General features: G+C 39.6%; 2 protein-coding genes across 3 annotated transcripts; both read right to left on the minus strand.

Moving 5' to 3' along the window:
• Window positions 1–4810: 4810 nt before the first annotated feature.
• On the minus strand, window positions 4811–12923 carry lg10h5orf15 (linkage group 10 C5orf15 homolog). Its single transcript, XM_086309275.1, has 3 exons — window positions 12766–12923; window positions 8115–8800; window positions 4811–6600 (listed from the first exon to the last, which is right to left on the minus strand). Exons 1-3 carry the CDS (start codon window positions 12887–12889, stop codon window positions 6466–6468), a joined length of 945 nt encoding a protein of 314 aa, XP_086165401.1. The 5' UTR covers window positions 12890–12923; the 3' UTR covers window positions 4811–6465.
• A 1956-nt stretch (window positions 12924–14879) lies between these two features.
• On the minus strand, window positions 14880–25293 carry vdac1 (voltage-dependent anion channel 1). 2 transcript variants are annotated; one of them, XM_086309276.1, is made up of 9 exons: window positions 25177–25293; window positions 22798–22867; window positions 21193–21242; window positions 20696–20848; window positions 20436–20488; window positions 18310–18537; window positions 17330–17480; window positions 16219–16276; window positions 14880–15985 (listed from the first exon to the last, which is right to left on the minus strand). In XM_086309276.1, the coding sequence occupies exons 2-9, from the start codon at window positions 22865–22867 to the stop codon at window positions 15894–15896; spliced, it is 855 nt and encodes a 284-aa protein (XP_086165402.1). In that variant the 5' UTR covers window positions 25177–25293; the 3' UTR covers window positions 14880–15893. The 2 variants fall into 2 exon arrangements, with proteins under 2 accessions (XP_086165402.1, XP_086165403.1); XM_086309277.1 differs by lacking the exon at window positions 25177–25293 and adding an exon at window positions 25130–25154.
• Window positions 25294–25727: the final 434 nt, after the last annotated feature.

Here is a 25727-nt window from a genome sequence, read left to right on the forward strand (position 1 = left end):
CCTCTCAGGGCCACCATACAAACCCCTCCTAAGCAGAAAATATTGAAAAAGAATGACACGCTCATGCATATTGTGTGATAAATGCTGCACACTGTCAGGCTTTTTTCTCACTCTCCTCCCAGCCAAAAGAGCGAGAGTCCCTGTGCACCTTGAGAAATTTATTTAAAGCAATTGTAATTTGTAAAACAAAACCGCATGCCAGACAACAATAGAACGGTGAAGTCAGCAGCATCAGGCAGTGCATAGCTGGGTGGGTATGGTGGTGTGCTGTTGACGTATTAAGGTGCAAAAGCAAAAAAAGATTGATAACAGGGTTGATGGATGGGAGAGGCAGAGTGAGCCGGCGAGCTTTTACAGCCTGGAGGCCCATGTGAACTACATCAGCTGGTGACCCTCATATGTCAGCCAATTACCTGCTAAGGTTAGTCAGGACAGTCTCTGAGACGGTGGGAGAGTGTTGCATATGTGCAGCACACTGTGTGTGTGTGTGTGTGTGTGTGTGTGTGTACGTGCGTGTGTTTTATTCTAATTAGTACCTCTGATAGAGCTTTCACGACCATCTCCATCCTCTCTGCCCTTCTTCGCCCCCTCACATGCCGCGAAGCCTCCCACTTTCTTAAAACATAAAGACGATGGCTTCTGTGTTTTTCTTATGAGCAGCGAGGGGAAAAAAAAAAATCAAGAGGCTCCACTCTTAAAGCCAGCGAAGCAGAAGATAAAGAACAAGGATGGTTAAGCTTTGTCAACACGGAGACACAAGTCACTGGGAGATAAAATGGAATGGAGCAAACGTAAAGCCCGGACATAAACCTTAGAGGAGAAAGAAAGGAATTTAAAAAACGTAGCTGGGAAAGTGAGCCAACCTTTTCTTAGGTTCACAAAGGTAAACAACGAAGGGCTACAACTGCAAAAACATCTGAAAACGTGGATGAAGTCAGAACCCGTCTGAGCTATCCTGGATTTATAAACCTGTCATTTGGAGTACTCTTTGTCCTGAAGGGTTAATGGTGTTTTTTTGTGTGAGTGATGTGTGATTATTTCAGTCAGTGTCAACAATAAATGAGGCTTGACAATGAGTGCGGAGGTGTGCTGATTCTACACCCTCTGTCGAGCTGGAAGCTTCCACTTTGTTCTGAGAGAATTCAGGCTCGCCCACAAAAACACCTGTTAGCCCTGGGCTCATACCACACGTCGCACCGGGTGTTCTAACACAGGATATTACAGGATTTAAAACTCCAACAACACTTTCAGTAGTAGAGAAGAACTTACTAAACAGGTGGGGCTGAAAGAGTCGGTGTTAATTACAAAAAGCCAAGTTTCAAAATCGCTTCCACTTTTCAGGCAGCTTGCAAGTAGGTGAGGAAGAGCTCAGTCGCCATGCACATATTTTAGCAACATAATAGTAAGAGTGGTAAGGGGATTACAGGTTTTCCTTAAGAAGGATAAGAAATATGAGTACTACCTGACAAAATCTAATTCATCTGAATGTAAGATTTAGGCCCCAACAGCATGAGCCCCACACCTGGACCACACACAAACAAACACACACTCACACCTGGCAGCTGTGCACTGAAACCTGTCTATTACTGGGTAAATGAGATCAGCGGGGGGTCAAGGGCATCTCAGTGTGAGCTGATGAGGGGAGTTACTAATTTACTTCCATGTCCTAAATATAATTTCCCAGAGTCCCTATAAAAATAAAAAAAATCTTCCTGTTGTATCCTGAACGTTCGTCCAAAAATAACATTAGGCGCTCCAATATCTCATACAAGACCAGACACAATAAACCCTTTCATGGGTGTCCAGTTATTAAACTGACTTCTGCTCTTTGGCGGATACCTTTTCAGTTTTCCCTCTATTAAATCCCATCCCAAACAACACATGGAGCATAATCTGAGCACGGTGCTGACGCTGAAATGCAAAGGTATGGAAATCCTTTCCCAGGTGTTTCCTCTTCCAGTGTTTCCCTTGACCTTCCCCACTGAGGAAGTAGCTAATAGGCCGGACCACATGATCTGATCGCAGCAGCGTGTGCTTTGATAAGTTCTGGCCTTAACCCAACATTTTATCTGCTACACCTCCAGGTCTCCTGCCGCTCAATATATTGACGTCTCTGTGAAAAACGGATACCTTCTAGAACGAAGTTATTAAAAGCAGGACCGACCTAATCCAACCAATGCTGAAAATACAGAAATTATTACAGAGAAGCCCGATCAGTCAATATCTGTCAGAACTGTCCTTGATGGATAGCTTCACACAGGCAATCCAATTTGGGCAAAGATGTATTCTAGCTGTGTGAATTATTGCCATAAAGCTAGCGACATGCTGGTTTGCTTTGATTGCTTTAACAGGTTTATTTTTTGAAGAAAAAACATGGAAAGAAGCTAGCGAGCACTTTTAGACAACAAATATGCTTTTCCCTATCTCGTAAGGACATTACTTTCAAATGCTCTTTATCTGATGAGGACAGTTTGTAGGTCTGCCACTTCTTCTGTCCTGGTCTTGTGTAGTTTACTCACATTTCTTAAGGACGCACTGCACACCATGACAAGCCTTCAGCAACCAGCTCTTTGGAATCATCTTGTCGGTTTAAAAATGTTATGTTTGTGCTGTCTTTGGCATTTTTCATAGATTCAGACAAAGGAAATGGAAAAAAATGACATGTTTATGTGACATACTGCTGGTAAAAAAAACTGCCTACAGATACAAGTTAAAATAGTTTCTTTGCTAAGTTACATGTAGATAAAACACTGCTTCATCGCTGGAATTACGTACCTATGCTTGAATGAGTCACGGTCAGTGATAAGTGACAAAATAAAACAAAAAACGGTCTTGTGAAAGTGGTGAGGTACAAGGACTGGACTGAAATGAGCCAATAAGCAGTTGATGTCCAGAGAAAAACCTTGGCCTTGGAAGCAAAATACAAAGAAATCGGGGTGGTTCAATACTTTGCACAATACTGTATCTTTAGACACTGGAACCAATCAAGGAAGCCACTCAATGTTTAATTAAAAAAAAAATCAGATTGAGTAATGTCACTTAAAAGCTTAAGGAACTCTTTTTTTATTATTATTATTATTTCTTATAACATTTCTGAAAAACTTTTTTAAAAGCCACTGCATAACCTTTGTCAAGATGTTCACTCTTCAGTGATCAAAAGTAGTTTTAGATTTTCTGGCTGGTGAATTTCATTTGCTGCTGTCTCTCAGATAAATACACCCAGCATAACATCAAACAAATATCCACAAAGCCTGGTTATCTTATCTGCTGATGACATGCAACCAGCAACCATCACTTCCTGCTTTTCTTTTTTTCCATCTTCAGGTTTTACATTTCAGGCACCTGAATGATGCTTTTATGCAGCAAAGGTTGCTATGATGCACGCATGAGTTCAGTGTCTTTAAAAAGGGAACAAAGGGCTCAAACATTAACTAATTAACTAACAGTATGATGTAACTATTCAACCCTATCATCATGCTAATTTAGAGATTAACCTAATTTTTCTTCACTTTTAATCCTGGATGATTCAGTTAAGAACAGCTGATTTATTCTACTGGCTTCTATCTCTCTGATATACATCTTCAAGCAGCTGACCAAGACTGGACTGGACACGCATCTCAGTGATCACAACTGCTTCTTCCGGATGCTGGAACACTGAAGCTACTAGTTGTTTTGCAGTTTGTCTTGATGTTGGTTGTCAAAGATTCCATAGGTCCCATCTATCTATCTATCTATCTATCTATCAGACAGACAGATGGATAGATAACTAAATAGGTTAACTGATGATTCCAGGCTGGAGGTTTAAGTCGTGTCTTTAAGGTGCAAACAAACCACAAAGGTACCTTAGACAGTACCACCCTAGTGACAAGACTTTTGCTCATTGTACTTTATTTTCTTAAGAGTGTTGTTTCCTTTGTGTAGTTCTGCCTTACAAACTACAGCTGGATGTTAAATTTGTTGTTTCTGACCAAGAAATATGTTTCAGTGCATGTCTGTAACACTTGAGGAGCATTACGACTGTGGGAACAGACTGTGGCAGACATTAATCAAATACATTCACTCAAAGACATGGACATCTAACTTTGCTCTCCATCTGTCCTGTCACTGTGCACCGTTTACAGACTTTAAAAAATAGACATGCCACAATAAATTCTTAATTTTTCCCCCTCTTAGTGGTATTTTCTGCACATTAGTGATGCAGATGCTCACTTTATCTCCTTTCTGCAAGAATCTGGGAACTTTTCTGCTCATGTTCTCTTTAGTGATATGAATAGGTTACCTGTGTCACAATGACAGGGAAATCAAATTATGAAATTGCACTTTTATTTGCTCAGGCACCAAAATTTAACTTGGTGAGGGAAAGAGCAGAAAATCTGACAAGTGAAGAACACATTTCCAGCATTGGTCTTCTTCAATTATTTGTGTGCATACTGCCTCCTTGTGGTCAAATTAGCAGCTGAGCTACAGAGTCTGCTTTTGTACACCAGTGCAGTGGTTTTTACGGTGTTTTCTTTTTGGTTATTTCTTTTATTAACACTTCCCTGTTTAGCAAAATAACTTTTTAACTGCAACAATATCAGCTCAGTCTATGACTTTTAATTATCAAAAGATACAACACGTAAGCCTATTAGGATCAAAAGAGATCAAAGTATCCTCTCCTCTTAGTGATCCCAACATAGTTAAAAAGGGCATTTGCCACATAAAAAGGCAGATCACCCAAGAATACTAAATTAAAACTTTTCCTTATCAAAAATATGTCAGAGTATGAACAGAGGATTAAATGAAACATGAGTCAGAAAAATTACAAAGATTTACGCAATTTGTGCTTTATTGACCAAAAAAAGCGAGAAAGATTGTACAGTTTCTACTGTTGATTGCGAGATCAGTGTTGATCCTTCGTCCCTTCATATTTTAACTAGCATACCTGAACGGCACAGTGCAAATCTATATATATCCACTGTCTCGCTTGTATATTCACAAAACCAGCTGAAAACAACTGACAGAAGGCGTTGCGAGACTGATACATTTGCAGACTCAAGTGGCAGTCGTGGCATTTCATTTGAAGGCATGAGACAACGACAGACAGAAAAATGTGGCTGCGACGCATAGGAAAGAGAAAAAATAAAAAGTTGTGTTTTTGCTTTTGTGAACAGGTCATAGAGAGGGTGCAGAATTTCTGATTAACTTAATTCCACCAAAATACCCTGACAGGAGGCAAGGAAAAGTGAAAAGTTCTGCATGGACATGAGGAAACATTGTTTTTACAACTGGCCACAGTGAAGATGGTTTTTTTGACAGAGACTTCACCGAAGTCATAAAACAAAGAGGGCCAGCACCAAGATTTCCACATAGCAAAATCTGGGCAGTAGGAGTAAATCAGGCATGTTATTAAGACAAGTTAAATATAAAGTGATCAAGAAAAAAGAAGATTTCTGGCAATAGACATTTCTTTCTTATACATTAGTACCTTATCATCTGCACGATACACACATCCATCCTCATTTAAATGGCTTAAACACATGGCATTATCTTTCACCTGAAGAGAAGCCCCGCCCACCGCTCCTTAACTTAATGCTTAATGTGTAGCCAAGATGGCCAAAAATGAATGAAAAGTAATAAAACTGCCACTACTTTTCATCTATAGTGTAAGCAGAAACATTGGCAATAAAGTGATTGTAAAAAGCTCATTTTCAGGGTCCAATGAAAATTGTATTTCTCTATCTATATGCGAAAAAATAACTAAACATGTTATGTGATTATTTCTATATCAAACAATACATATATTGGAATGGATATCTTTAATTCAGCTGCCCCATTATGTCAAACCGAGACAATTTAAGAGTAGAAGGGCTTTTCTGTTTTTGTTTTGTTTTTTAGGGAATAACTTAATATATAGGAACATTTGATTAACAGTTTCTGCTTCATTGCACTTTTTTGCATATTTTTGAAATATGAAAGGTAGTCATGCTTTCCACAGCAATTACTTAGGTGTTCATTCCTAATTTCAGAGTACATACTCAACTCTTCTATTAGTTCACGATCACATTACAGCCTAAAAGTTCAATTAACATGTAATTTTTGCAACTCTTAAGCAAAGTGTTAGAAATATTAAGACAATATGCAACAGAGAAAACAAAAAATAGGTATAAAGGAACGGTAAGGCTGAAACAATACTAAAAAAAAATTTAAAAATAAAATAAAGCCCCTAAGAAACCCAAAATTATTAACTTAATGGCAATGACAATTAAAAATATAACAAATAAGAATATATTAATAGGATTATCTCTTCAGACAACCAAAAAGGGCCATTAAAAAAAAATTCCCCCAACTACCATATCCCCTGATTTCTTATTGGCCTATAAAGCAAGACAAAGCATCAATCAAGCTCCATAACAACGCACAGCATCTTATCTATAAATGACCAGGAACTGGCTCTGCGTAAGCCTACTATATTGTTCCACTAGATTAAAAAATGTAGTCTCGGGTCATCTTGAGGGATGGCATGGCCTCATTGACATTCTGGTCCAAGCGGCGATACTCCACAGTGTTGCGGGAACACAGACCCTCCTTCCAGCGCCGGCTCTGTACCAGGAGGTAGATCTGAAAAGAGCAGGAGAAAAAGCAAATCAATTCAACTGTATTTATTTAGTGCCACGTGGCAACAGTAGTTGCCTCAGGGCACCTCAGTCACCATAAAAGTTTGCATAAAGACTGGATTGAAGCCTTTCAGAAATAAAATCTGACTTTATATGGGAGAAGATAAATCTGCTACTTATACCAGTCAGGCATAACATCATGACCACTGGCAAGTGACGTAAATAACACTGATTATCTCTTCACCATGGCTTCTGTTAGTGGGTGGGATCTATCAGGGAGTGAGCGAACATTTTGTCCTAATAGATGATGTGCTTATATGCAGCGGGAAAAAATGGGCAAGCATAAAGATTTAAAGAGTTTGACAAGTGGCAAATTGTGATGGAAGAAAGCACCACCAAAGTGAGCGTCAGAACCAGGGAGCAATGGACGAAGGTGACCTGGTCTACGGATGGGAATCGAGAACCAGTTCCCAGTTCATTTCCTTTGAGTTGTTAGTCTGCTTGCCTATCAGTCCTGCTTATCGTGCTACAATCAGCTGATTTCAGTTTGAAGTTCAGTTCATATGCCAGAGGAGGAAAATAGTGACACAGTCTGCAATGTGAATACGAACATTACTTTTATTTTTGTTTGACAAAGGGTGAGAGTGCGATGGTTAAGCGCAAACTGGGTCTGGAAAAGAAACAACTATGTTATGCTGCTACTATATCTTTGGCTCTTTGCAAACGTGCCAACGCTAACCTAGCTAAGAACCCAGAGTGATATTAAAGCTCAGTGAATCCATTCAGGGATCGAGCAGAGATGGATCAGGGCTCTTTGGGCGGGAAAGGAGGGACCAACACAATATTAGGCAGGTGATCATACCGTTACGCCTGATCAGTGTATGATCATGGTATATTCTACAATACGAATAGCGAAATTAAGCTGATGTTGTTTTATTATCTCAAAGTAGTTTTACTTGGTTCATTTTAATTTATTTAACACTTTGCCACTTCTAATTATTGAGTCTAATTAACTGACAATGCAAATTAGTAGAAGTTAACAATCTCAGGTATTCATGCTTCCTTGGTTAACACAATAAGGCCTTCAAGCCACAGATCGTGTTAAATTTTACCTTTTAATTTCTATGGCTATGTTTCATTATTCCACTGATTCTCAATTATTCCACCTATAATAGGTTAAAACATTAAAAACAGCTGGAGACGTCAGTTTTTGGGTGACAAAATACATCAATTCAACTTGAGCAAGACCTAAGATGTTAACATAATTATTCAGTAAAAGCTAACTTCCTTATAGAAATACAAATTTTACTACATAAATAAGAAAAAAAATAACTACAAATTACACACAGACGTTTCTGCATCAAGTTAAATGTCTGCAGAACACATTTGGCTTTTCCTCAGCTATTTGATCTGGATGAAGAAGTGATTCCTGTGCTGTGCAGCCTGTATCAGAGACTCCTACGTCTGTTTGACCTCTACATCCTGCTGTCGGATAGCTTTTGTCGGGCCGACACTCACCTTCCTCTTGTTGTGGTATGTGATGTAGACAATGGCCACCAGGAAAGCCAGTATGACCAGATGAAAGAAGAAGTGGGAGTCTTCATCCTCTGTGTTGTAGCTGTCTTGTTCCTTATATTGAGTCACCCTGGTCTTATCTTGCTTTTCATTAAATTCAGTGTTTTCACCATATCTGTAGTCATCATCATCCTCATCTTCATCAATGTCATTAACATCAGTGTCCATGTGCAGGTCTTGATCACTGTCCTCGTCAGTAGTTGGGGTTGGTTTGTCTTGAGGTTTGAACTCATCCGGCTCGTCCGTTGCAGATTTTGTTGGTTCATTCGTTTCGATCGTGGCTTTGGCATTTTCTGGATCAGACTTAATGTCTGCTTCAGGAGCTGCTGCTGTTGCTTCAGCAGTAGCAGGTGTGTTCTTGGTGCCGTCATTTTGCTTATCAGAGCTATCGAACACAACAGTCTCACCTGTTTTTGGTTTTGGAACAGTCTGAGTTTTGATGTCGCTTTCTTCACGAACTTTTGGCTTTGCTGTGGTGGAGCTGTTGCCATCACTTTTTACAGGATCCTTGGAAACATCTGCAGCTGTTGGATTCTGATCAGTTGGTGCAGACTGTATCACCGTTGCTTCTTTTTTCACAGTGGTCCAAGTAAGATTTTGAGGTTGAGTTTCTGTGCTGTTTGTGGGCACTGTTGGATCAAAGGAAATAACAACGCAACACATTACATACATTACAATTGCATTACAACATATTTCTGACAAAGTGTTCTTTGAAACACTTAAACATAAAACATTTTCATTAACCAAAATATTTATTGCCCATCAAAAACCTAGAAAACTAGAACGTTGTTTTCTTAGCATTTGCCAACCAGTTTCACAACTACACTTTTTATCTCTTATTATGAAGACATATAAATGTCTCAATCACAAAATATTTAAAAAGGAAAAAAAATATTGAAAATGAACATTAAATTGTGACAGCTGGTGCTCCTACATGAATTTCAATCATGTCACACAACTACACCTCAAGTGAAACTGCCACGTATGGAAGCCCTTCAGCAAGCCAGTTAACCCTTGAGCTGCCACAGAGAAGCTCATAAGGGGACATTTGTACTGAGCAGCAGCTTGTTTGTGTGGAAACGTACAACCTTCACTGCAAACTAGCTTTATCAATGAAAGGTTTCATTTTGAGACAGCTTTTTTCCTTGAACTGAAAACTATAAAAACTTTAGTTTTAGTTATCTGTGTTCCAAACTGGAAATTAAAACTAGTTGTGAAAAAAAAAAAATGTTTTAGTCAGCGAAAAATAAAAACTTCAGATAATAAAGAAAAAAAAATTCTAAAGATTTTGTGAACTTTTTTATACTATCTCCCACCCCTCACCCACAACCGGTCATGGCAGATGGCTGGATGTGGGTGTTTGTATCTCCTGAATGACATAGTTGGTGTGTGCTCATGTGTATGTGTTTTTATGTGTCTGCATGTCTAAGTATGCTAGTCAGTGAGTCAGTTTGTGCGTCCATAAGTCATTAAAGAAGAATGTGCTGGCTGCAATGAAGAGAAGCGAGCTAATCGGCATTCTTCACCTGTGCACTGCAAAATTTTGTGCTACTGAACAGACCAGATCAGCAGCTCAGAATTTTAGTGGCCCATGTACATTTTTATTGGCCTGCAAAAACAAAGCTTTTATTTTCATATTTGTAAATATTCATCGAATATCATGAATAGAAATATTGCATATTATTTCACTTTAAATCTGTCAAAATAATGCCAAAGTTCTCTTTTCTTCACATTGGAATCTGTTGATCAGGTGGTTTGATGAAGGACTCCCACCAGCTTTTTCCCAATTAAGGGAAGGTGGTGCTGTTTTGAAGGCTAGAAAAACATTTTCCTTCACTCCACCTGAGCTCACCGTCTGGTTAACAGCTCAGTCTCTTTGCTGTGTTTGTAGACTCTGACTCAACATTACACTATGATGATCTCATAGTTTAACTGATGCTGTTGTCTTTTTTTGTTTTAAAACTAGAGGCTGTGTGGGTTAACGTTGGAATACTTTTTATCGACACACATGCTCTAAATGCATTTCTTTTGCAGGTCTATTTAAAGTTACAAATGTGAGTGAATGCTCACATTTACGTGCTGCCAACTAAGTGACAAAAGCCATGCATTAAATGAACCGTTGAAGCAAAATCATTGAGCTATTCGTGTTACTCGATGAATCGTTGCAGCCTTAGTTTTAATACCTATTAGTTTGGTAAAAATTTTATTACAACTTGCCTGATGAGGCACTGATGAATGTGTGAGATTTGTGATGTTAACAAGACTTTGAATCAGCTTATTTCAAAAAGTTATTGTAACACCTGTACTGATTTTTCTGGCATTTCTCTGAAACAAATGGCTCCAGTTCAAAAATGACACATCTCTGGGCTTCGAGTAAGGGCTCGTGTGAAAAAAGGCAAGCGTGGCTACAGTTTGAGGGTAAAATGATGGCTGTAGGGTGAAAATTGTGGTTACAGCTGAAGATTAAAGAGATATTTTTCAGTCTAGGTTTTCTACCTGTCTTCCTCTAGTTCTCTAATACACATGAATGGGGAGGGGTTTGAGAGATTTTTTTGTGACATTTTTGAAAATAACTGCAAAACCATTGAAGGTGCAGCGACAGAAATATGTTAGTTTTGTAGGCACAGTTGTCCTGGTCAATTTGGTGTGACAACGGTGTTTGTAGGACAAACATTTTGGGAGAAAATTGGCCCAAAGGAAGGAGAGTCACAGCAAAAAAAGTAAGAAAGGCTGGTCTCTCCATTCAAAGTTAATGTGACTCTACCAACAGAAAAGGTGGAATATTTCTGAAACAAGCTGCTCGTGCCACAGAGGGCGGCAGCCACACTATGATGAATAATAATAATAATAACAATAATGGCTGACCACAATAACATATACTGGGATCGTTGCCATCCAACTAATAAAAATGAAAACTGATTAGATTAACATGTATAACAGTATAATCAGTATAAAAACATCATCACTCTTAAACTGAAAGACCTTTGTTTATTTAGCATTGCAGAAAAAGGGACATGTTTTGAACTGAGCTTTTTTTTTTTCCTTTTTCTTTTTTTTTTTAAAGTATTTAAATTGTCAAGAATCTGTTGCAATCAGCCAGCCTTCCTCTTTCAGTGACACCATTCACCCAACAAGTGTCGACTTTATTTCATCCTCTGGGACTGGGAGGCGTTGCTTAGCAAGTGACAGGAGGAGAACACTGGGGACTTGAGGCACTGAGTAAGCCATCCCCAAGTGAAGAAAGGGTCTATTCATATACAAGGGCCTTGACCCATATAATCTCTGAACAGGAAAGCTTTGTTGCATTAACACTGTGATATAACGTTAGCTTTTAAGCAGTTGACAAATGACTTAATATTTATAATTAAGCATTTTTATAATTAAAAAAAGATAATGTGGCATCCTGTTCCAGATGAATTTGCATTAAAACCATGTGACAGACGTACAGTGTTTCAATTTAAAGCAAGTAAATATTTAGCAGGTTAATCAAACAGAAGTCATCCTCCCTCTCTACAATTTTTTTTCTTTAACATCCTGTTTTCCAGTGACATAGCACAAATCCTAAAACCCACAGAGATGTTTTAGATTATTTCGGCTAAATATGCAACTTCATTTAAAACAGGATGAAATGTTAAACAATTCAAATTGACAACAACACCTCTGTTGAATTAGGACACCTTTATCTCAGCAGCACATCTTGAAATAAGCTGTCTGTTGCACACCATCATAGTATGAGGAAGGGAAGGGCAAGAGTAGACAACAACCTATATCCTGACAGCTCCAAAGTCCAATCACATGGTTTTTTTAACAAACTGAGAACACAGCGAACCAAAAGAATGCTGTAGCACTGCTCAAAGACTATCAAGGCAAAACAATACCTGCCACTGACTGAAATATTACACCCTTTACTTACGTCAGGAGGTTTTGACTCACTGACAGAGGGTTAATAATCAGTGTAGATATATGGTGGTACATCTGGAACATGTCAGTTTATCTGACCGCCATAACTCATTAACCCTCAGAAGAGCATCTATTGATAGAGGCTTTAAAAACAATACAATCTTGTCTTATATTATGAGGTAAACAGATATTTAACTAGGTAAAACTGAACAATACAGATCCATTATAAACATACAGAAGTTGAAATGTGGTAGAGGTTGGAGATAAAGGAAAATATGACTTCCTGTTGATGGTTTCAATAACTTTGTTATGACCGCAAAACTGTCAAAAGACTCTGACGCACTGTGAGTGAAACTTAAGCAAAGCTAATGTTGTGAATTTATGTTTGCAGCTTAACGTTGAAACGCTTAATTTTATTTGAAAGAAATATTAGCACTGTCTTCAACGTATAACATATTTTAACTAGAAATCATTTTTGCCGAATCGCATTTCAGTGCCAGGGTAAAGGCGAGAGTTTTAAAATACGACTAAGTCATTTTTCCGAAACAGAGAAAGCCTGTTACCTGCCTTATTTTTCCCCTGACAAGGCGGATACTAGCATGACGAGCTAGCCAACTAGCTAGAGCAGGGGTAAACCCTGTGGCTAAGTTTAAAGGAAACTTCGTCTCAGATACTTCAAACAAGTACGACATACCTTGTGTTTTATTTCCATCCAAAGGAGCCGACAGGCAGCTGCTCACCAAGAGCTGGAGAACAATAGTCAGAAAAAGATCAAAAATAATTCTTCTGCTTCGCCACATATTTCCGCATGTCGCCATGTTGGTGCGTGAGTGAAGGGGCGTGGCTGAGTGCGGACTTACACAGTTTGTGGGCGGTGTGAGTGTACGAATCAGTTGTGAGCGGTGAAGTTTGAAGTGAAGTGAGCTTAGTCTATGAATATTAGTCCGTCTAATGTTATGTCACCTTGTAACTTATAACAAACATATATAATTTGCCGCTAATAGTAGAGTTCACATATTTTCTCCATTCACTGATAAAGGGTAATTTACCTCGATAAATATAGGTCAGAATGTAGTAATTGCGTCGTACGTTAGACTGAGTCTACTCATCTTATGTGACACTTGTTATAATTATGCTTAAAAAGACAAAAAATACCGTTGGGCCTATTTATTAGGTATGCCTTACTAGTACAGGGCTTGGATCCCCTTTTGTCTCCAGAACCTCTTTATTTATTTCTTCGGAACTTACTGACATGGTGCAATATCCTACTTGACATGGTCATCAGAACATGGGCAGACTTTGGTCATGTGTTTAAATGATGCCCAGATGATACTAAGGGGTCAAAGTTTATACAAGGCATGCTAGAGCCATGCTGTCCTGCTGCTTACACAAAATTCCAATCATACCATTCAAAGGTTGCAACAGGAATCAACTCATTCTTCATCACTCGTTTTCCCCTCTTCCTTTGTGTGCAAAGGGATTCTGTGTGCAATGTAGCCTCGGGTTCCTGTTCTTAGCCAACAGGAGTGGCATCTGAGGTGGTCTTCCGCTGCTGCTGTTGCCCATCTCCATCAGCATGTTGTGAGTTTAAAGATGGTCTTCTGCATAACCTGGTTGGCAGTATCTCAGTTGTCATTTGAGATACTGTTGCTTTGCTATCAGCTCGATGCAGTCTGGACATTCTCTTCTAACAGCAACAGAACATTTTCACCCAGAGAACCGTCGTAACTGGATATTTTAAGGGAAAATCCCAGATCAGCAGTTTCTGAAATAGTCAAACCAACCCACTGCTACAACCAACCATAACACATTCAAACTTGAATCACTTGAATCACCTTAACATTTCTGATGCATGATGGGAACTTCAACAGGTCATCTTGATTAAGGATCAGGCTGTAACTGCTGCGGAGATTCAGATCTTTTGGAGTGAAGGGCCCACTCCTGAAGACCCTCTATGACTCTGTGCCTCAGCCATCTGTTACGGTGTGTTCTGCTAGGGCGGCAGCATCTCTGCTGGGGACAGGAAGAGACTGAACAGGCTGGTCTGGAGGGCCAGCTCTGTTCTAGGATGCTCTCTGACCCTGTGGAGGTGGTGAGTGACAGGAGAATGGTGGCTAAGCTGTCATCCCTATTGAAAAACATTGCCCACCACATCCAGGAGACCCTGAAAGCACTGAACAGCTCCTTCAATGGCAGGCTGCGGCACCCACGATGTGGGATGGAAAGATTCCACAGGTCTTTCCTTCCTACTGCTGTGAGACTCCACAACAAGGACTTTTCAGCTGACCAAACACACACATCCACACATGCAATAACATTAAGTGCAATTCTCTTTTTCTGACAATGTTGCATTTTATTCTATTGTATACAGTATCTTGTTCTTATGATCTTATCCTATTGCAGTGTTTTTCATTTTTGCTACGCAACTTTGCACTGCCCACTTTCTGCTGTACACAGGAAATCTCCCACGTGTGGGACTAATAAAGGTCAGAATGCTGCCGTATTTTTGGCTAGACTTAACCAATGGAATAGGTTTATCTAATGAAGAGCTGTGAGCTTATGTTCAAATAATTTCACGTGAGTGGTCAGAAGGTTTATGTGGAAGATGTTAGATCTTTGTAACTCTCCACTTCATAAACCAAACATTTATCAGTAACAATGAGTCATGTGCTCCCATCCAAATCATTTTCAGCTGTAAAAATAAATTACCCACCTGTCTGTTCAAGAGTGTTTTCATGTGGGCAGACATTATGATCACACAAGTTATGGTCATGCGACAAAAGACAGGAGAACAAATACGCCCAGAAACCGGTTCAAGATGTTCTTTATTTAGTTCAGGGAATGACAATACTGCCAAGTACACTAAGCATGATTCCCATAATCATTTGTGGAAGACTACAATTTCCTGGCCATCATTCTTCTTCAAAAGAAGCACTCTAGCTCTCACCCAGAGAAGTTCGGCTGTGTGCGTGATGGGTTGCATCCTGTTTGCTCGACCAGGAAGAATTGACAAGTCTTTTCCCTTCCTAAGACTTCAGGTGCATTAAACTATGTAAGACCATCAATAAAATAACATTATTTCTGCTATTTGTAACAAAAGACATGATTCACACCAAATGCACAGACACAAAAAGACAAGTGAGACAAAAACACAGAATGTACACGTCGGGTTGTAGTGTCTCTTTGAGCTACTCACAGCTGCTTACGCCAGGGACAACTAACCCTTCCCATTGTACAATATATCAAGACAGATACTAGGACTCTCCAGTGCCAACGTGCTTAAATAAAAATGAATTCATCACTACGCCTTTTGAGTGAGGAGCGCTTGCTGGTGCTATTCAACAGCACCATTGGTGGCCACTACTAAACTGCAGAGACTAACTGTGCTGAGACCTTTTTGCATTTCGGGCTGATCTATTTTGATTCCCTTTTCACTGCATTGGAAAGCAGAGACACAAATTAAAGCATTATGCACGAATGTTGTGAAATGAACGAAAAAAAGTGAGGCCAACTTGAATGTACTCAAGGCTATTTTTCCCTTGCAAGCTACACAATTCAAGATAAAACCTTCTGTTCCAACAGTTCTAATTTTGTTCTAAAGTGGGCTCTTTCATTTCAAAATATAATGTTCCCAGAAATGGTCCATAAAAAGTGGTAAATTGGCGCAAGAACAATTTGACCTTTATGCTGTCTTGCTTCCAGCTATACAACATCTTTAGGGGACACGGGGATTTGTGAAGGAGAGCTAATCAATAAAGGATCTTTTTGGTGGGGGATGCATGTGTGTTTTGAGGACTGGAAGGATTTTTCCCCCCCATCCTTCTATGCCTGGAATTCAAGACCAAGACCAAGCTTGTGACCGCCAGCGTTGACGTTTTTGCCATCAAGGAGAGCAGAAAGTGTCAGCTTGATACCTAGGAAAACACATAAGCCACAAATACATTAACACTTTAAACATTACAAGGGTTGCTGAGTGAACTCATTCATTCACAGCTCGTGGACACACACTTCAGATGTTTTCCATCCAATATTCGTGCAAGTGAATGTGCACTTCCCCTGATGAAACCTAATATAATAACTGAACTGTCTTTGTGAACAGAGTCAGGTCTATTTAAGCACACCTAACGTCTGCAGAGACTTCACTCACCTGGCTTCAGAGTCTGAGTGTAGCCCAGGCCCACAAGGCTGGAGTTATTCACCTTAGCCTGTGAGGGAACCACAGATCAATATTATACATAGAAGATGAACACAGAACTTCACATTACAATGTGGTTTTTTTTAACTCACTAAACAAAGAAGTTAATAGCCCTAAAAAAAAAAAGCAACAGTACAGTAAAAACAGCTTCTCTTCAGCAGGTTTTTGTGTCTATAATGCACAGGGGCGTTCATGAAAATGAAAACTGTAAATTGTATTTACGCATTATGTCTGTAAAATACCAACTAGCCACATGGGTTGGAAATGAGCAGTAGTTATAAACTCTCTTAGAAACGCAACATTTACCCAGTTAAAAGATTAAAATGTTTATGAGTGGCACTGTCATTAAAATAGAAGCTGAAATAATGCAGATAAGTACACTAACAAACAGTCAGATTAAGTATCTCTGCTTCGAGTGGGAATTCCAGCTTTTATAAGGAAATAAACATCTGTTACAGTCAAGCTGTTGCCCAAAAGAAGTCAGACAAAACTGATTAAGATGATCAGCGCCAGGTACATTAGTTTGAAATATGGTGTCTGTGGCACCGTTCCCATGCCAGTGCACTTTGCATTGATGATGCATTTCAGGTCAGGTAGGAATGGTTGGTTTGTCTTAATGGAAGAGAAAGGGTGAGCAACAGTGAATGGGAATAGTGTTGGGGGAAAAAACATAAAAAATAAAAAAAAAACAAGGAAGCATTCAAAAAGAGTATCTGATGCTCAGAGTAAAAGAAAGTCGGTGACTACAGAACACAATCGATAGCAAAGACATACAGTGATTGTGTAATTTTCACTGCCAGAAGGGGGAGACATAAGACCTGAATTGTGGCATTAACGATTAAATTAGTCCAAACCTTCACTTGCAGACACTCCTCTTTAGCATGAGTGCATTTCTTTAAGACCATGCACCTGCACTGCATGACACAGTGCATTTTCTAATATATATATACCTGCATTACCAGATCCCTATCAAACGGTCAACAATACACCTGTCTAACAGTGCAGCAATAAAGTAACCCTGGCACAGAAGGATCTAAGTCACTTCAGTTTACACACTACTCACAGAGAAGGATGCGTCGGGATCAATCTGATACTTGGCAGCGATGCCAAAGCGGGTATTGCTGTTTCCAGCAGTCCAGGCCAGGTTGACGGCCGTCTCCAGCTTGTCATTCACCTTCTGGTAGATGGAACCACCAAACTCGGTACCATCGTTTCTAAGGAAAAAGATATTTGCAATATATTTAATGCTGCTACACAGAGGTGACATTAAATTATGAGTTTGTGTTTCATAAACTTCTTGCATGTCAAAGACATCCACAGTTGAGTGAACTGTGACTGGTGTAAAGCCTATACTATACTTTGTCTGACTTCATATTAACCACTTTACAAGCAGACTCAGACAGGCTCGGTCAGAGGCACAGCAGGAACCATGACTAACACCGTGCCCTGTCCCTCCCTCTTGCTCACCGTCTGACACCACTTCGTGCTACATTTTCACTGAAGCCTGCCAAACACTCACTCCATCTCACTTGCAAGGTAGTAAATCCCATCACCTGTGTATAAAAATAACCGCAAGGCACCTGGGTGTCAGGCAAAGTGCCAAACAGGCAACAAGTCAATCATCCAGACAAGGACAAAAAAAGAGGGCTTTGGAAGTTCTTGTCTAGCCATGCACTGGTCTGGAGTCACTAATAACTTAAACGTTTAGCCTTTGACTTACAATGTCCATTACAACAGGACAGAAGCATTCACCTAACGTCCGAGTGTTTTATCCACGAAGACTCAAATAAAATCCCACACATACACACAGCATGCCTGCACAGTAAGCTTGTATACTGCTTGATGCCAATTCAGGAATGTTTCAGTGTGGCTTGTTCATCAGACACATCATTATTCCAGTAATATTTTACTCCTTATATTTTAAATGTGAATTTCTATTAAATAAATCAAATCAACAGCAACGTAGCTGCAATAACACAAGCTTCATAAGATTACTAAAACTGCACACAGATGAGGCGAGGAGGCCATATCAGCATCTCTTACACATTTGTGTGGAGCTGGAACTCATTAGTCTTGTATCCAACTGCGAAGTTGCTCTGGGTAATCCTGTTCCTGCCAGCCTCAAAGGTCATCTGGTAGCCAGCCAACCAGCCCTCGTAGCCCACCACTGCTGCGCCGTGGATGGCTGTGCCGTTGATGTCGTAGTTAACGTCACAGCCAACATTGATGTGTTCGCACTTGTAGCCCGTCTTGAGCTTTCCGCCCTTTTTGCTGCCAGGAGATTGCAGGGGAAAAAAATACAGGTTGACATTGTTGTCTCACAGCATGAAACATAAAACTGGTTTATCACAAACCAGGTGAACTAGTGCTTTTTACAACATGTCCCTTAGAGCAGGGCGATATGGCCAAAAATATTTATCACGATATATATTTGAAAATTTGCGATAACGATATAACCGACGATATAATTGATGCGAGACAAAATACAACTCCACAACATTACTAGCGCAAAAAGACAACCTTCCATTTATTTTCACTTAAACAAGAAGCTGGTTTTTATGTACATTAAAGCTTTATAAAAATGTAACAGTGCAAATGCAAATTCCTTGCTGAAAGTTTAACCAAAAGGCATTTCCAGTAGAAATGGGCTGACATATCCTGAGCATAACCATGTATAATATCCACTGAAGTTAAAAAGAGGTGCTTTGCAACATTAAACTGCAGTGTGCAGTACGTATTTTTCGGACCATAAGGTGCACAGGATTATAAGGCACATTAAGCGAAACAAAGCAGTCAGATAAATCAAACTTGATTAAACTCATTCTTCTTGCTTCCTCCACTTTTGTACCATTGATTCATTAATGTTGAATTCTCTGGCAGCTGCTCTATTCCCATGTTGTTGCAGTATATTAATGACTAACCTCGTATTGTGGATGGATTATCTCAGTTGTTCTCCTGACTGAAGTTTGGTCCGTTTACAGCATCCTGCCATGCGATTGCATTTGTCTCTAACCATGAAGAACCTTAACGTTAACTTTTATAAGTGGAAAAGTGTTAGTGTTGGTCCTCCAGCTTCACTGTTTATGTTATGCTAACATAGCTGTGTCGCTAGCGATCACGTAGCACATCATTATATACCAGCTAGCCCAACTTCAGTAACCCTACAAACGTCACTGCTGTTTAGTTTCCTGTCTTCATTTATGTTGGAAGTGATAGCAGAGCTGTACGTTTGATTTTTTTCAGAAATCTCTCAGTCAGAACATGCTATATCATGCTTAGGTAACTAGCGAGCTAACTTCCGCTAGCTTCCTGCTAACTTCTAACTCCGTTAAATGTAATAACTTTTGTTTTCATGGATGCCTGGAAGTTAAACTTTATAGTTACACCTGGTAAAGCAGCAATGCTGATCGTTTTATTAAAGATGAAAGAATTTAGACAGTTTTTAACGCTCAGTGATGCTGCAGTGTTGTTTGACCTGAAGCATACGGAGTTTAGGACCCAGATTACTCCCAGATTTAAGAGCATCTTAGTCCGACAAATACGACAATAACGACGGCCGCTTGCATGTTCTGCAAAAAAATGTGCTTTGTCGTGTATCTGACGGACAAACACCCAATCAGTTCCACATCACTGAAGTTGCACCATTTTTACAAACCAATTCTGGTTCATCTGTTTCACTCAACAATCGGCCATGTGCGTATGAAAACAAAGGCACTGCGCATGCGCGTTTTACTCCCATTCTATCGCGATATTTCATTTTCCTATCGTTGCCTAACATTATACCGGTATTACCGTGAACGGTATAATATGGCCCAGCCCTAATGTCCCTTATTAAATTATTGTAGCTGAGTAGACTGCACCATCACAGGCACTCCTGCAGAAATTCAACATGCCAGTTGCAGTTTACTTATGCAGTGCCCCATGATACTGACATTTCTTTTTGCCCTTTTACTTCCCAGCAACCTCTTTTATTGTTGCAAATTAAAATGCATCAATCAGCTGGGCACCCATACATGAGGCTGTGGATGTTTGTTTTCATATGATAGACATTACATATATTAATTCACTGATTGTACAGTTGGCATTCCTGCAATGTAGTTTTTGCATCCATTTGCTTTAAGCTTTACTACAGCAAAAAAGCCAACAAACAAAAATGCAGCTGTTCTTACCCGGTGTTTGGCGAGAAGGAGGAATCCAATGTAAGTTTCAGGCCCTTAGCCAACTGTGAAAAAGGCAAGAATGACATTTAAAAGAATGACAGGAAGAAAAATAAACAAAAAGCGCTATGGTGTAAAAGCATCTTAAATCGCACATCTTGAAATTTTGGTCTATAAGCTTTTAGCCTCAATTTTAATGATTGATTATAAATCACAGATTCTTTTGCCAGCAGAAATCTATATCTCATTCTTGTGCCATCACAGCACATCACCTGATCCTCGATGGTGATCTCAGTCCCCAGAGTGTTGTCCGTGTTCCACTTCTCTGTGAAGGTCAGTCCGTGCTCTGCCCACTTGTATTTGGTTTCCAAAGATCCAGCTACCTTGCTGGTCTCGGTGTTGGCAGAGCCAGTGCTGATGAACTCCTGCAGATGATAGATGACACCCACAACTCTGTTAATGTGGAACACCAAAACTAATACTAGTAAAATCTATCAATAAAATGCTTTTCTATGGTCCAGGTCCAAACTATATTTGCAGTGATAGCACTCTGGATAAGAAACTAGATCCAAAAATGCTGAAGGTGCATGAACAAGGTCAAAAAATCCATTTCCCTTAACTCGGAGGTAAGATGTCAATGAATCCTAGCAACATTTTAAAGATCAGATAATGAGCTACTTAACAGCCAGGATGGTCTTAAGCTATGATAGTACTGCTGTGGCATCAACTGGCAGCCCTGCTAATCTGATAATGACCAATGACGACTTACCAGTCCATTCTCAGACTTTGTTTTCAAGTCCAGCTTGATGAGCCCGAAGCCTGAAACAGAAAATGGTTCAAAAGATCAACAGTATGTACAACAATGTAACTATACCACCATATGGAGAAAAAAAACAACACTCTGAAACAGTCTTGCTTATGGAACAACTTTCTTAAAGATTTACAAGCATCTCAGGATAAGAACTGCTTTAATTACTATACTATTAGTGGTACTCAAGCAAAATTTTGACTAATAATTATTTAAAGAGTGTTTTCTGAAAATTCAGTACACATTAAATCAAGATATTGATTCTGGTCTGTGAAATACCCATTCATTAGCCACCAGAGTACTTTTTAAGTGATTTATATGCCACTGACTTAACGTGCATTGATTTGATGTCAATCTTCTAAAAGCATTAGTTGCTGTTAGTTATGAATAATAGCCAGAAGGTGGGCCGCACTGACCCAATTCATGGCACTGTTTGGCATTACAGCTGTCAGTTGATTCACCAGCCATACTCAACATAACGTAACTTAAATTCTCGACTGATTTTGCAGTCCACCTTCACTGAAACGGCAACATATACAGGGGTTAAAGTCCTCGAGACTATCCTTTTTTTTAAGTTTATGGGACCGGTAAAAACTTACGACACACTTAAAAGCAACACATAAAATATTATAACACTCAAAATAACTAAGATGGGTTTTATTTACACAGACAGCCGGTTTAAAAAAAAATCATTGACCAGTCAGTCTCACTTGCCAGGAAAAAAAGGGAGGCTTTTTTCTTAAACCAAACCAAACACTTGAGCCTGCTTTTTTTTTATTATCCATTTACAATCAATGTTATATTTGCATTAATTCAGTATTGATGCCACATACAAATCAGTAGCTTCAAGAACTGTGAATTCCCCAGATTCTCAACGGACATCGTTTGGCAATGATCCGAGAATAGCAGCATATTTACACAAATGCAATCCAAGGACATCCAGTTTAACTGTAGGCCCAGTGTGCAACATGTGTTCCTCTACTGGTAAGCTATACACAGGACTGTGACTGGTTTGAATCAATCACTTTCATTTGATATTGCATTGTGTGCAGTGGCTGGATTTTGCGCAATCTCTGAGGGGAAGTGTTTTATCATAGCTTCCAAGAAATCTTCTCATTTATTCAGAGAACAAAATTAATTGTTCAGTGCAAAAAACCATCAAAATATTCTTCCAGTGACAGAAGATTTACACAATAACAGTTTAATAAATGATTATTAAGTAAAAGTGAAAATAAAATGAACTCCAAATCACCTTTTTAATGCAAAACACAGAAAAAAAACCTCAAAATCAGAAGGTAACATGCATTAAAAATCCTCAACTTCAATTTTTTAAAACATGGTTTTCCAGGCTTCTTCACCTCCACCAAAGTACCAGTACTTAATATTTGTTGTACCTATATGCAACCACTTCAGTTATGCAGTATCATGATGACCCAAAGGAGGTTTCCAGATGTCTTTTGAGGCACAGCATTCACTTGTCAGAGATTTATTGAGATTCAAACCCTTTTCCTTCCAAGTAGACTACACTAAAAGCTTATGAATAAAGTGATGCTCAGTGGTGCTTACCGTATCCTTTGGTAAAAACATCCCTGGCAGACTTTCCAAGGTCAGCATAGGTGGGAGGTACAGCCATCATCTGAAATGAGAAAACAGGATTGTCAACAAAGGCAGAAAAAAGTGCAACTATCTCTTTAAATATCTTTTTTAATTTAAACTCTCTTTCCGCCCCCAACCCCTTGAGTACTGCAGCTTTAAAACAGGTAGAGCTCGAAATGGCAACACTGCAGCAGAAGAACAATCATATAGATGTGATGCATTGTTGTCTTACATGCACTACATTCCTTTAAACATGCACACTTCAGAGCAAACTGGTCAGCTAGGATGCAACTGCCACATTAACAATAATAACCGTTTCATTTCCTCTAATGGACATATTTAAAGTTTATATTGTATGAATGCTTCTGTGGATTCTTTCAGTCACTCTGCTTGAAACTACTTCAAATTTAAGGTCAAATTTGGGATATTCTGACACTTAAGCTAGCAGATTTTCTAAATTAAATTTTAAGTTTTTAAAATGGAATAAGGCAACTTAAAAAGCGAGAGCGAGAACAAAGAGGGCTCAGACTGAAATGCAAAGTGACCCCTTTGATAACCGTCTAGACTGCCTACTCTCATGCATGTGAGTGACTGACTGTCCTTCATTTTCATGAAGTGCCTGTTGTGCAAAGCATGGGGTCTATTTCGTCATTAGAACAGATTCACGTACAATCATAAATAGCTGCACGGGTACTTGATAACACACATGTTAATATTGATAGTAGATAGAAATGTTGGCCAGGTGAAAAGCAACTCTAGCTCACGCAATTTCTTAGTTAAAATTTAATATTAATAACAATAACAATAATAATAAAGGAGCAGTGAGTACCAGTGCAATAAAGCTGGTCTGTATTATATAAGAATATAAACTCTGAACTGTAACACTACATCACTCCTTCGTTTCAACCTTTCTGATCCGTTGTTTCCCTCAGGCTTGGTACTTAATGAGCGGCCTCACCCTTCATCAACAACTGCACCTTCATACCAGTTATAACACATGTTAGAAAAACACTATATGAACATGCTTTTTCTATCTGTTTAGCCCAAACATGTTCCCCTCCATCTCAAAGGCTCAGATTTCCCTAATAAAGACTGGTACATCAGCCCATATACATGTATCCCTAGCATGTTCTCACTATTAAATCATCTCTAAAGCCAGCCACCCGGGTGTTCAGTGGAAGCACCTGGAGCAGGAATATCATATTAATGTCAATTGGACATTTACGAATAGTTAAGTTATTTACTGGCCCCAAGCTTGGATTACCAACTGAACGAGAGCCCAGCCCATGGATCTATTTCTCTACTTACAGAAAACCATACTAAAGCAGAGAATCAATGACTCAGACTGCTATTAACTACTAAAGTGATTAACTTGGATTTCCAGCACTAGTATACCCAGTAGTTTCTGTGTGTAGTGTGGAAATTATGACACTGACAAGTACAGTCCCAGACACACTTTTTTTTTTTTTTTGCCCAGGGTCCCTCATGGAGTTGATTCTGCCAATGATTACAGCACAAACACAGCTTGTGAGTAGTTATGTAGTTATGGCTTCCACGCGTGTCTACGAGCAACAATGGCAGAGGCCGTAGAGGACATGGAGGTAGGACAAACCCGCACGTAGGAGAGCTTACCGAGCTCTCTTATAAATACGTCAAGTGGGAAACTAAATCATTTTAGGCTAATATATAAGACAAACAGTTCAAGAATAAAAACGCGCAGATTTCATAATATTAGCATGAGGAGGATCATTCATTAAATGTCACACTTCCTTTATGAGTGCCCTTCAGGACCTCCTAAGTCACTGTCTACGTTAGAAAAGAAGACATCAGTAAAGACATGAATCAAATCAATTTGAAATCTCTAGTCTTCTACTAGAGTCACCACCAGCAGTGGCCTCCTGGACTATAAAAAAGAGGTTGTAAAGGAAAAGCAGAGAGGAGAGCATCTCCCTGCCCTCGCCTGCTAATCGATTAGCATTAGCTTGCTAACAAGGTGGGCAGCGGGCAAGGTGAGCTATATTAAAGCAGGGTTATCAGTCAGGAAGCTCACAGCCTGCCAAATTGGCTTAATTACCTAAATGAAAAATACTTCATTAACTCTACTGACTGTGAGTCTCCTGCGAAATGCCAAATGACCGCACCGCGAGACATTAGCAAGTAAGCTAAAAGGAGCAGGCCTAGCATCTCTCCTGAACTTCGACCTGCATCCAGCTCCGGTTAAAAGGATGGATGAGGCGGACAGTCCCCTGGTCTCTGGTATAAGAATCCACAGACAGACAGCATCATCGCTTCTGTGAAATACCTCAAAGGAAGGTTGTCCTCGGGTTCAGAAGAAGAAACATAACGTACCTCAGTGTGTTGCAGTACTAGCCGAGAAGGAGCCTGTCCACCGCACGAAGGGAGGAGAGAGAGAAGGGAGGTGGTGCGGCGTCACGTACGTAGGAGACACGTAAGCAGCAGCAGCAACAGCCCGTCAGAGCCAAAGATACAACACAGTCACACAGCAAGATGGTGCTCACTAGAGTTGTGCAGTAGTGGGGAAAGTGTAGCTGGAGACTCCCTCAAAGTTCACGCATAGCCTTATTTTTCATTAGGTACATTTATTCAAGTAGGGGACAATAAATTATTATTCTAAGCCGCTTTATTTCCGATGGAAACATTGCACTTTTCACTCGCTATATTAATGGTCATGCAAAAGAAATATTCTTTAGACTGCTAACATTTCACCCTATCCCCAGCATCCTCTATCACGCCAACCCTCTCACTACATCAATGAACCTCCTCTGTTTTTTTCTTCCCTGCAGGATCCTGCCTGACAGCTCCGTTTTCAACATCTTTTGTTACCCTTTTATCCACTATCTCTCCTCTGCACACGTCCTAACCTCCTTAACTTTATATCT

This window comes from Aulonocara sp. 'chitande type north' Nkhata Bay, linkage group LG10 (genome assembly GCF_057382095.1).
Source record: "Aulonocara sp. 'chitande type north' Nkhata Bay isolate Kocher_YH1m ecotype deep benthic linkage group LG10, A_spYH_male_GT1.1, whole genome shotgun sequence".
Lineage (NCBI taxonomy): Eukaryota > Metazoa > Chordata > Actinopteri > Cichliformes > Cichlidae > Aulonocara > Aulonocara sp. 'chitande type north' Nkhata Bay.

Coding starts and splice junctions, on each gene's coding strand:
- lg10h5orf15 (XM_086309275.1), bottom strand. CDS start 12,889: ATGGCGACATGCGGAAATATGTGGCGAAGCAGAAGAATTATTTTTGAT. Junction 8,801..12,765: donor GGATGGAAATAAAACACAAG/GTATGTCGTACT, acceptor TTGATCCAACAG/TGCCCACAAACAGCACAGAA. Junction 6,601..8,114: donor CATACCACAACAAGAGGAAG/GTGAGTGTCGGC, acceptor TGCTCTTTTCAG/ATCTACCTCCTGGTACAGAG.
- vdac1 (XM_086309276.1), bottom strand. CDS start 22,867: ATGATGGCTGTACCTCCCACCTATGCTGACCTTGGAAAGTCTGCCAGG. Junction 20,849..21,192: donor CAAAGTCTGAGAATGGACTG/GTAAGTCGTCAT, acceptor TATCATCTGCAG/GAGTTCATCAGCACTGGCTC. Junction 17,481..18,309: donor TTCCAGCTCCACACAAATGT/GTAAGAGATGCT, acceptor CTTTTTCCTTAG/AAACGATGGTACCGAGTTTG.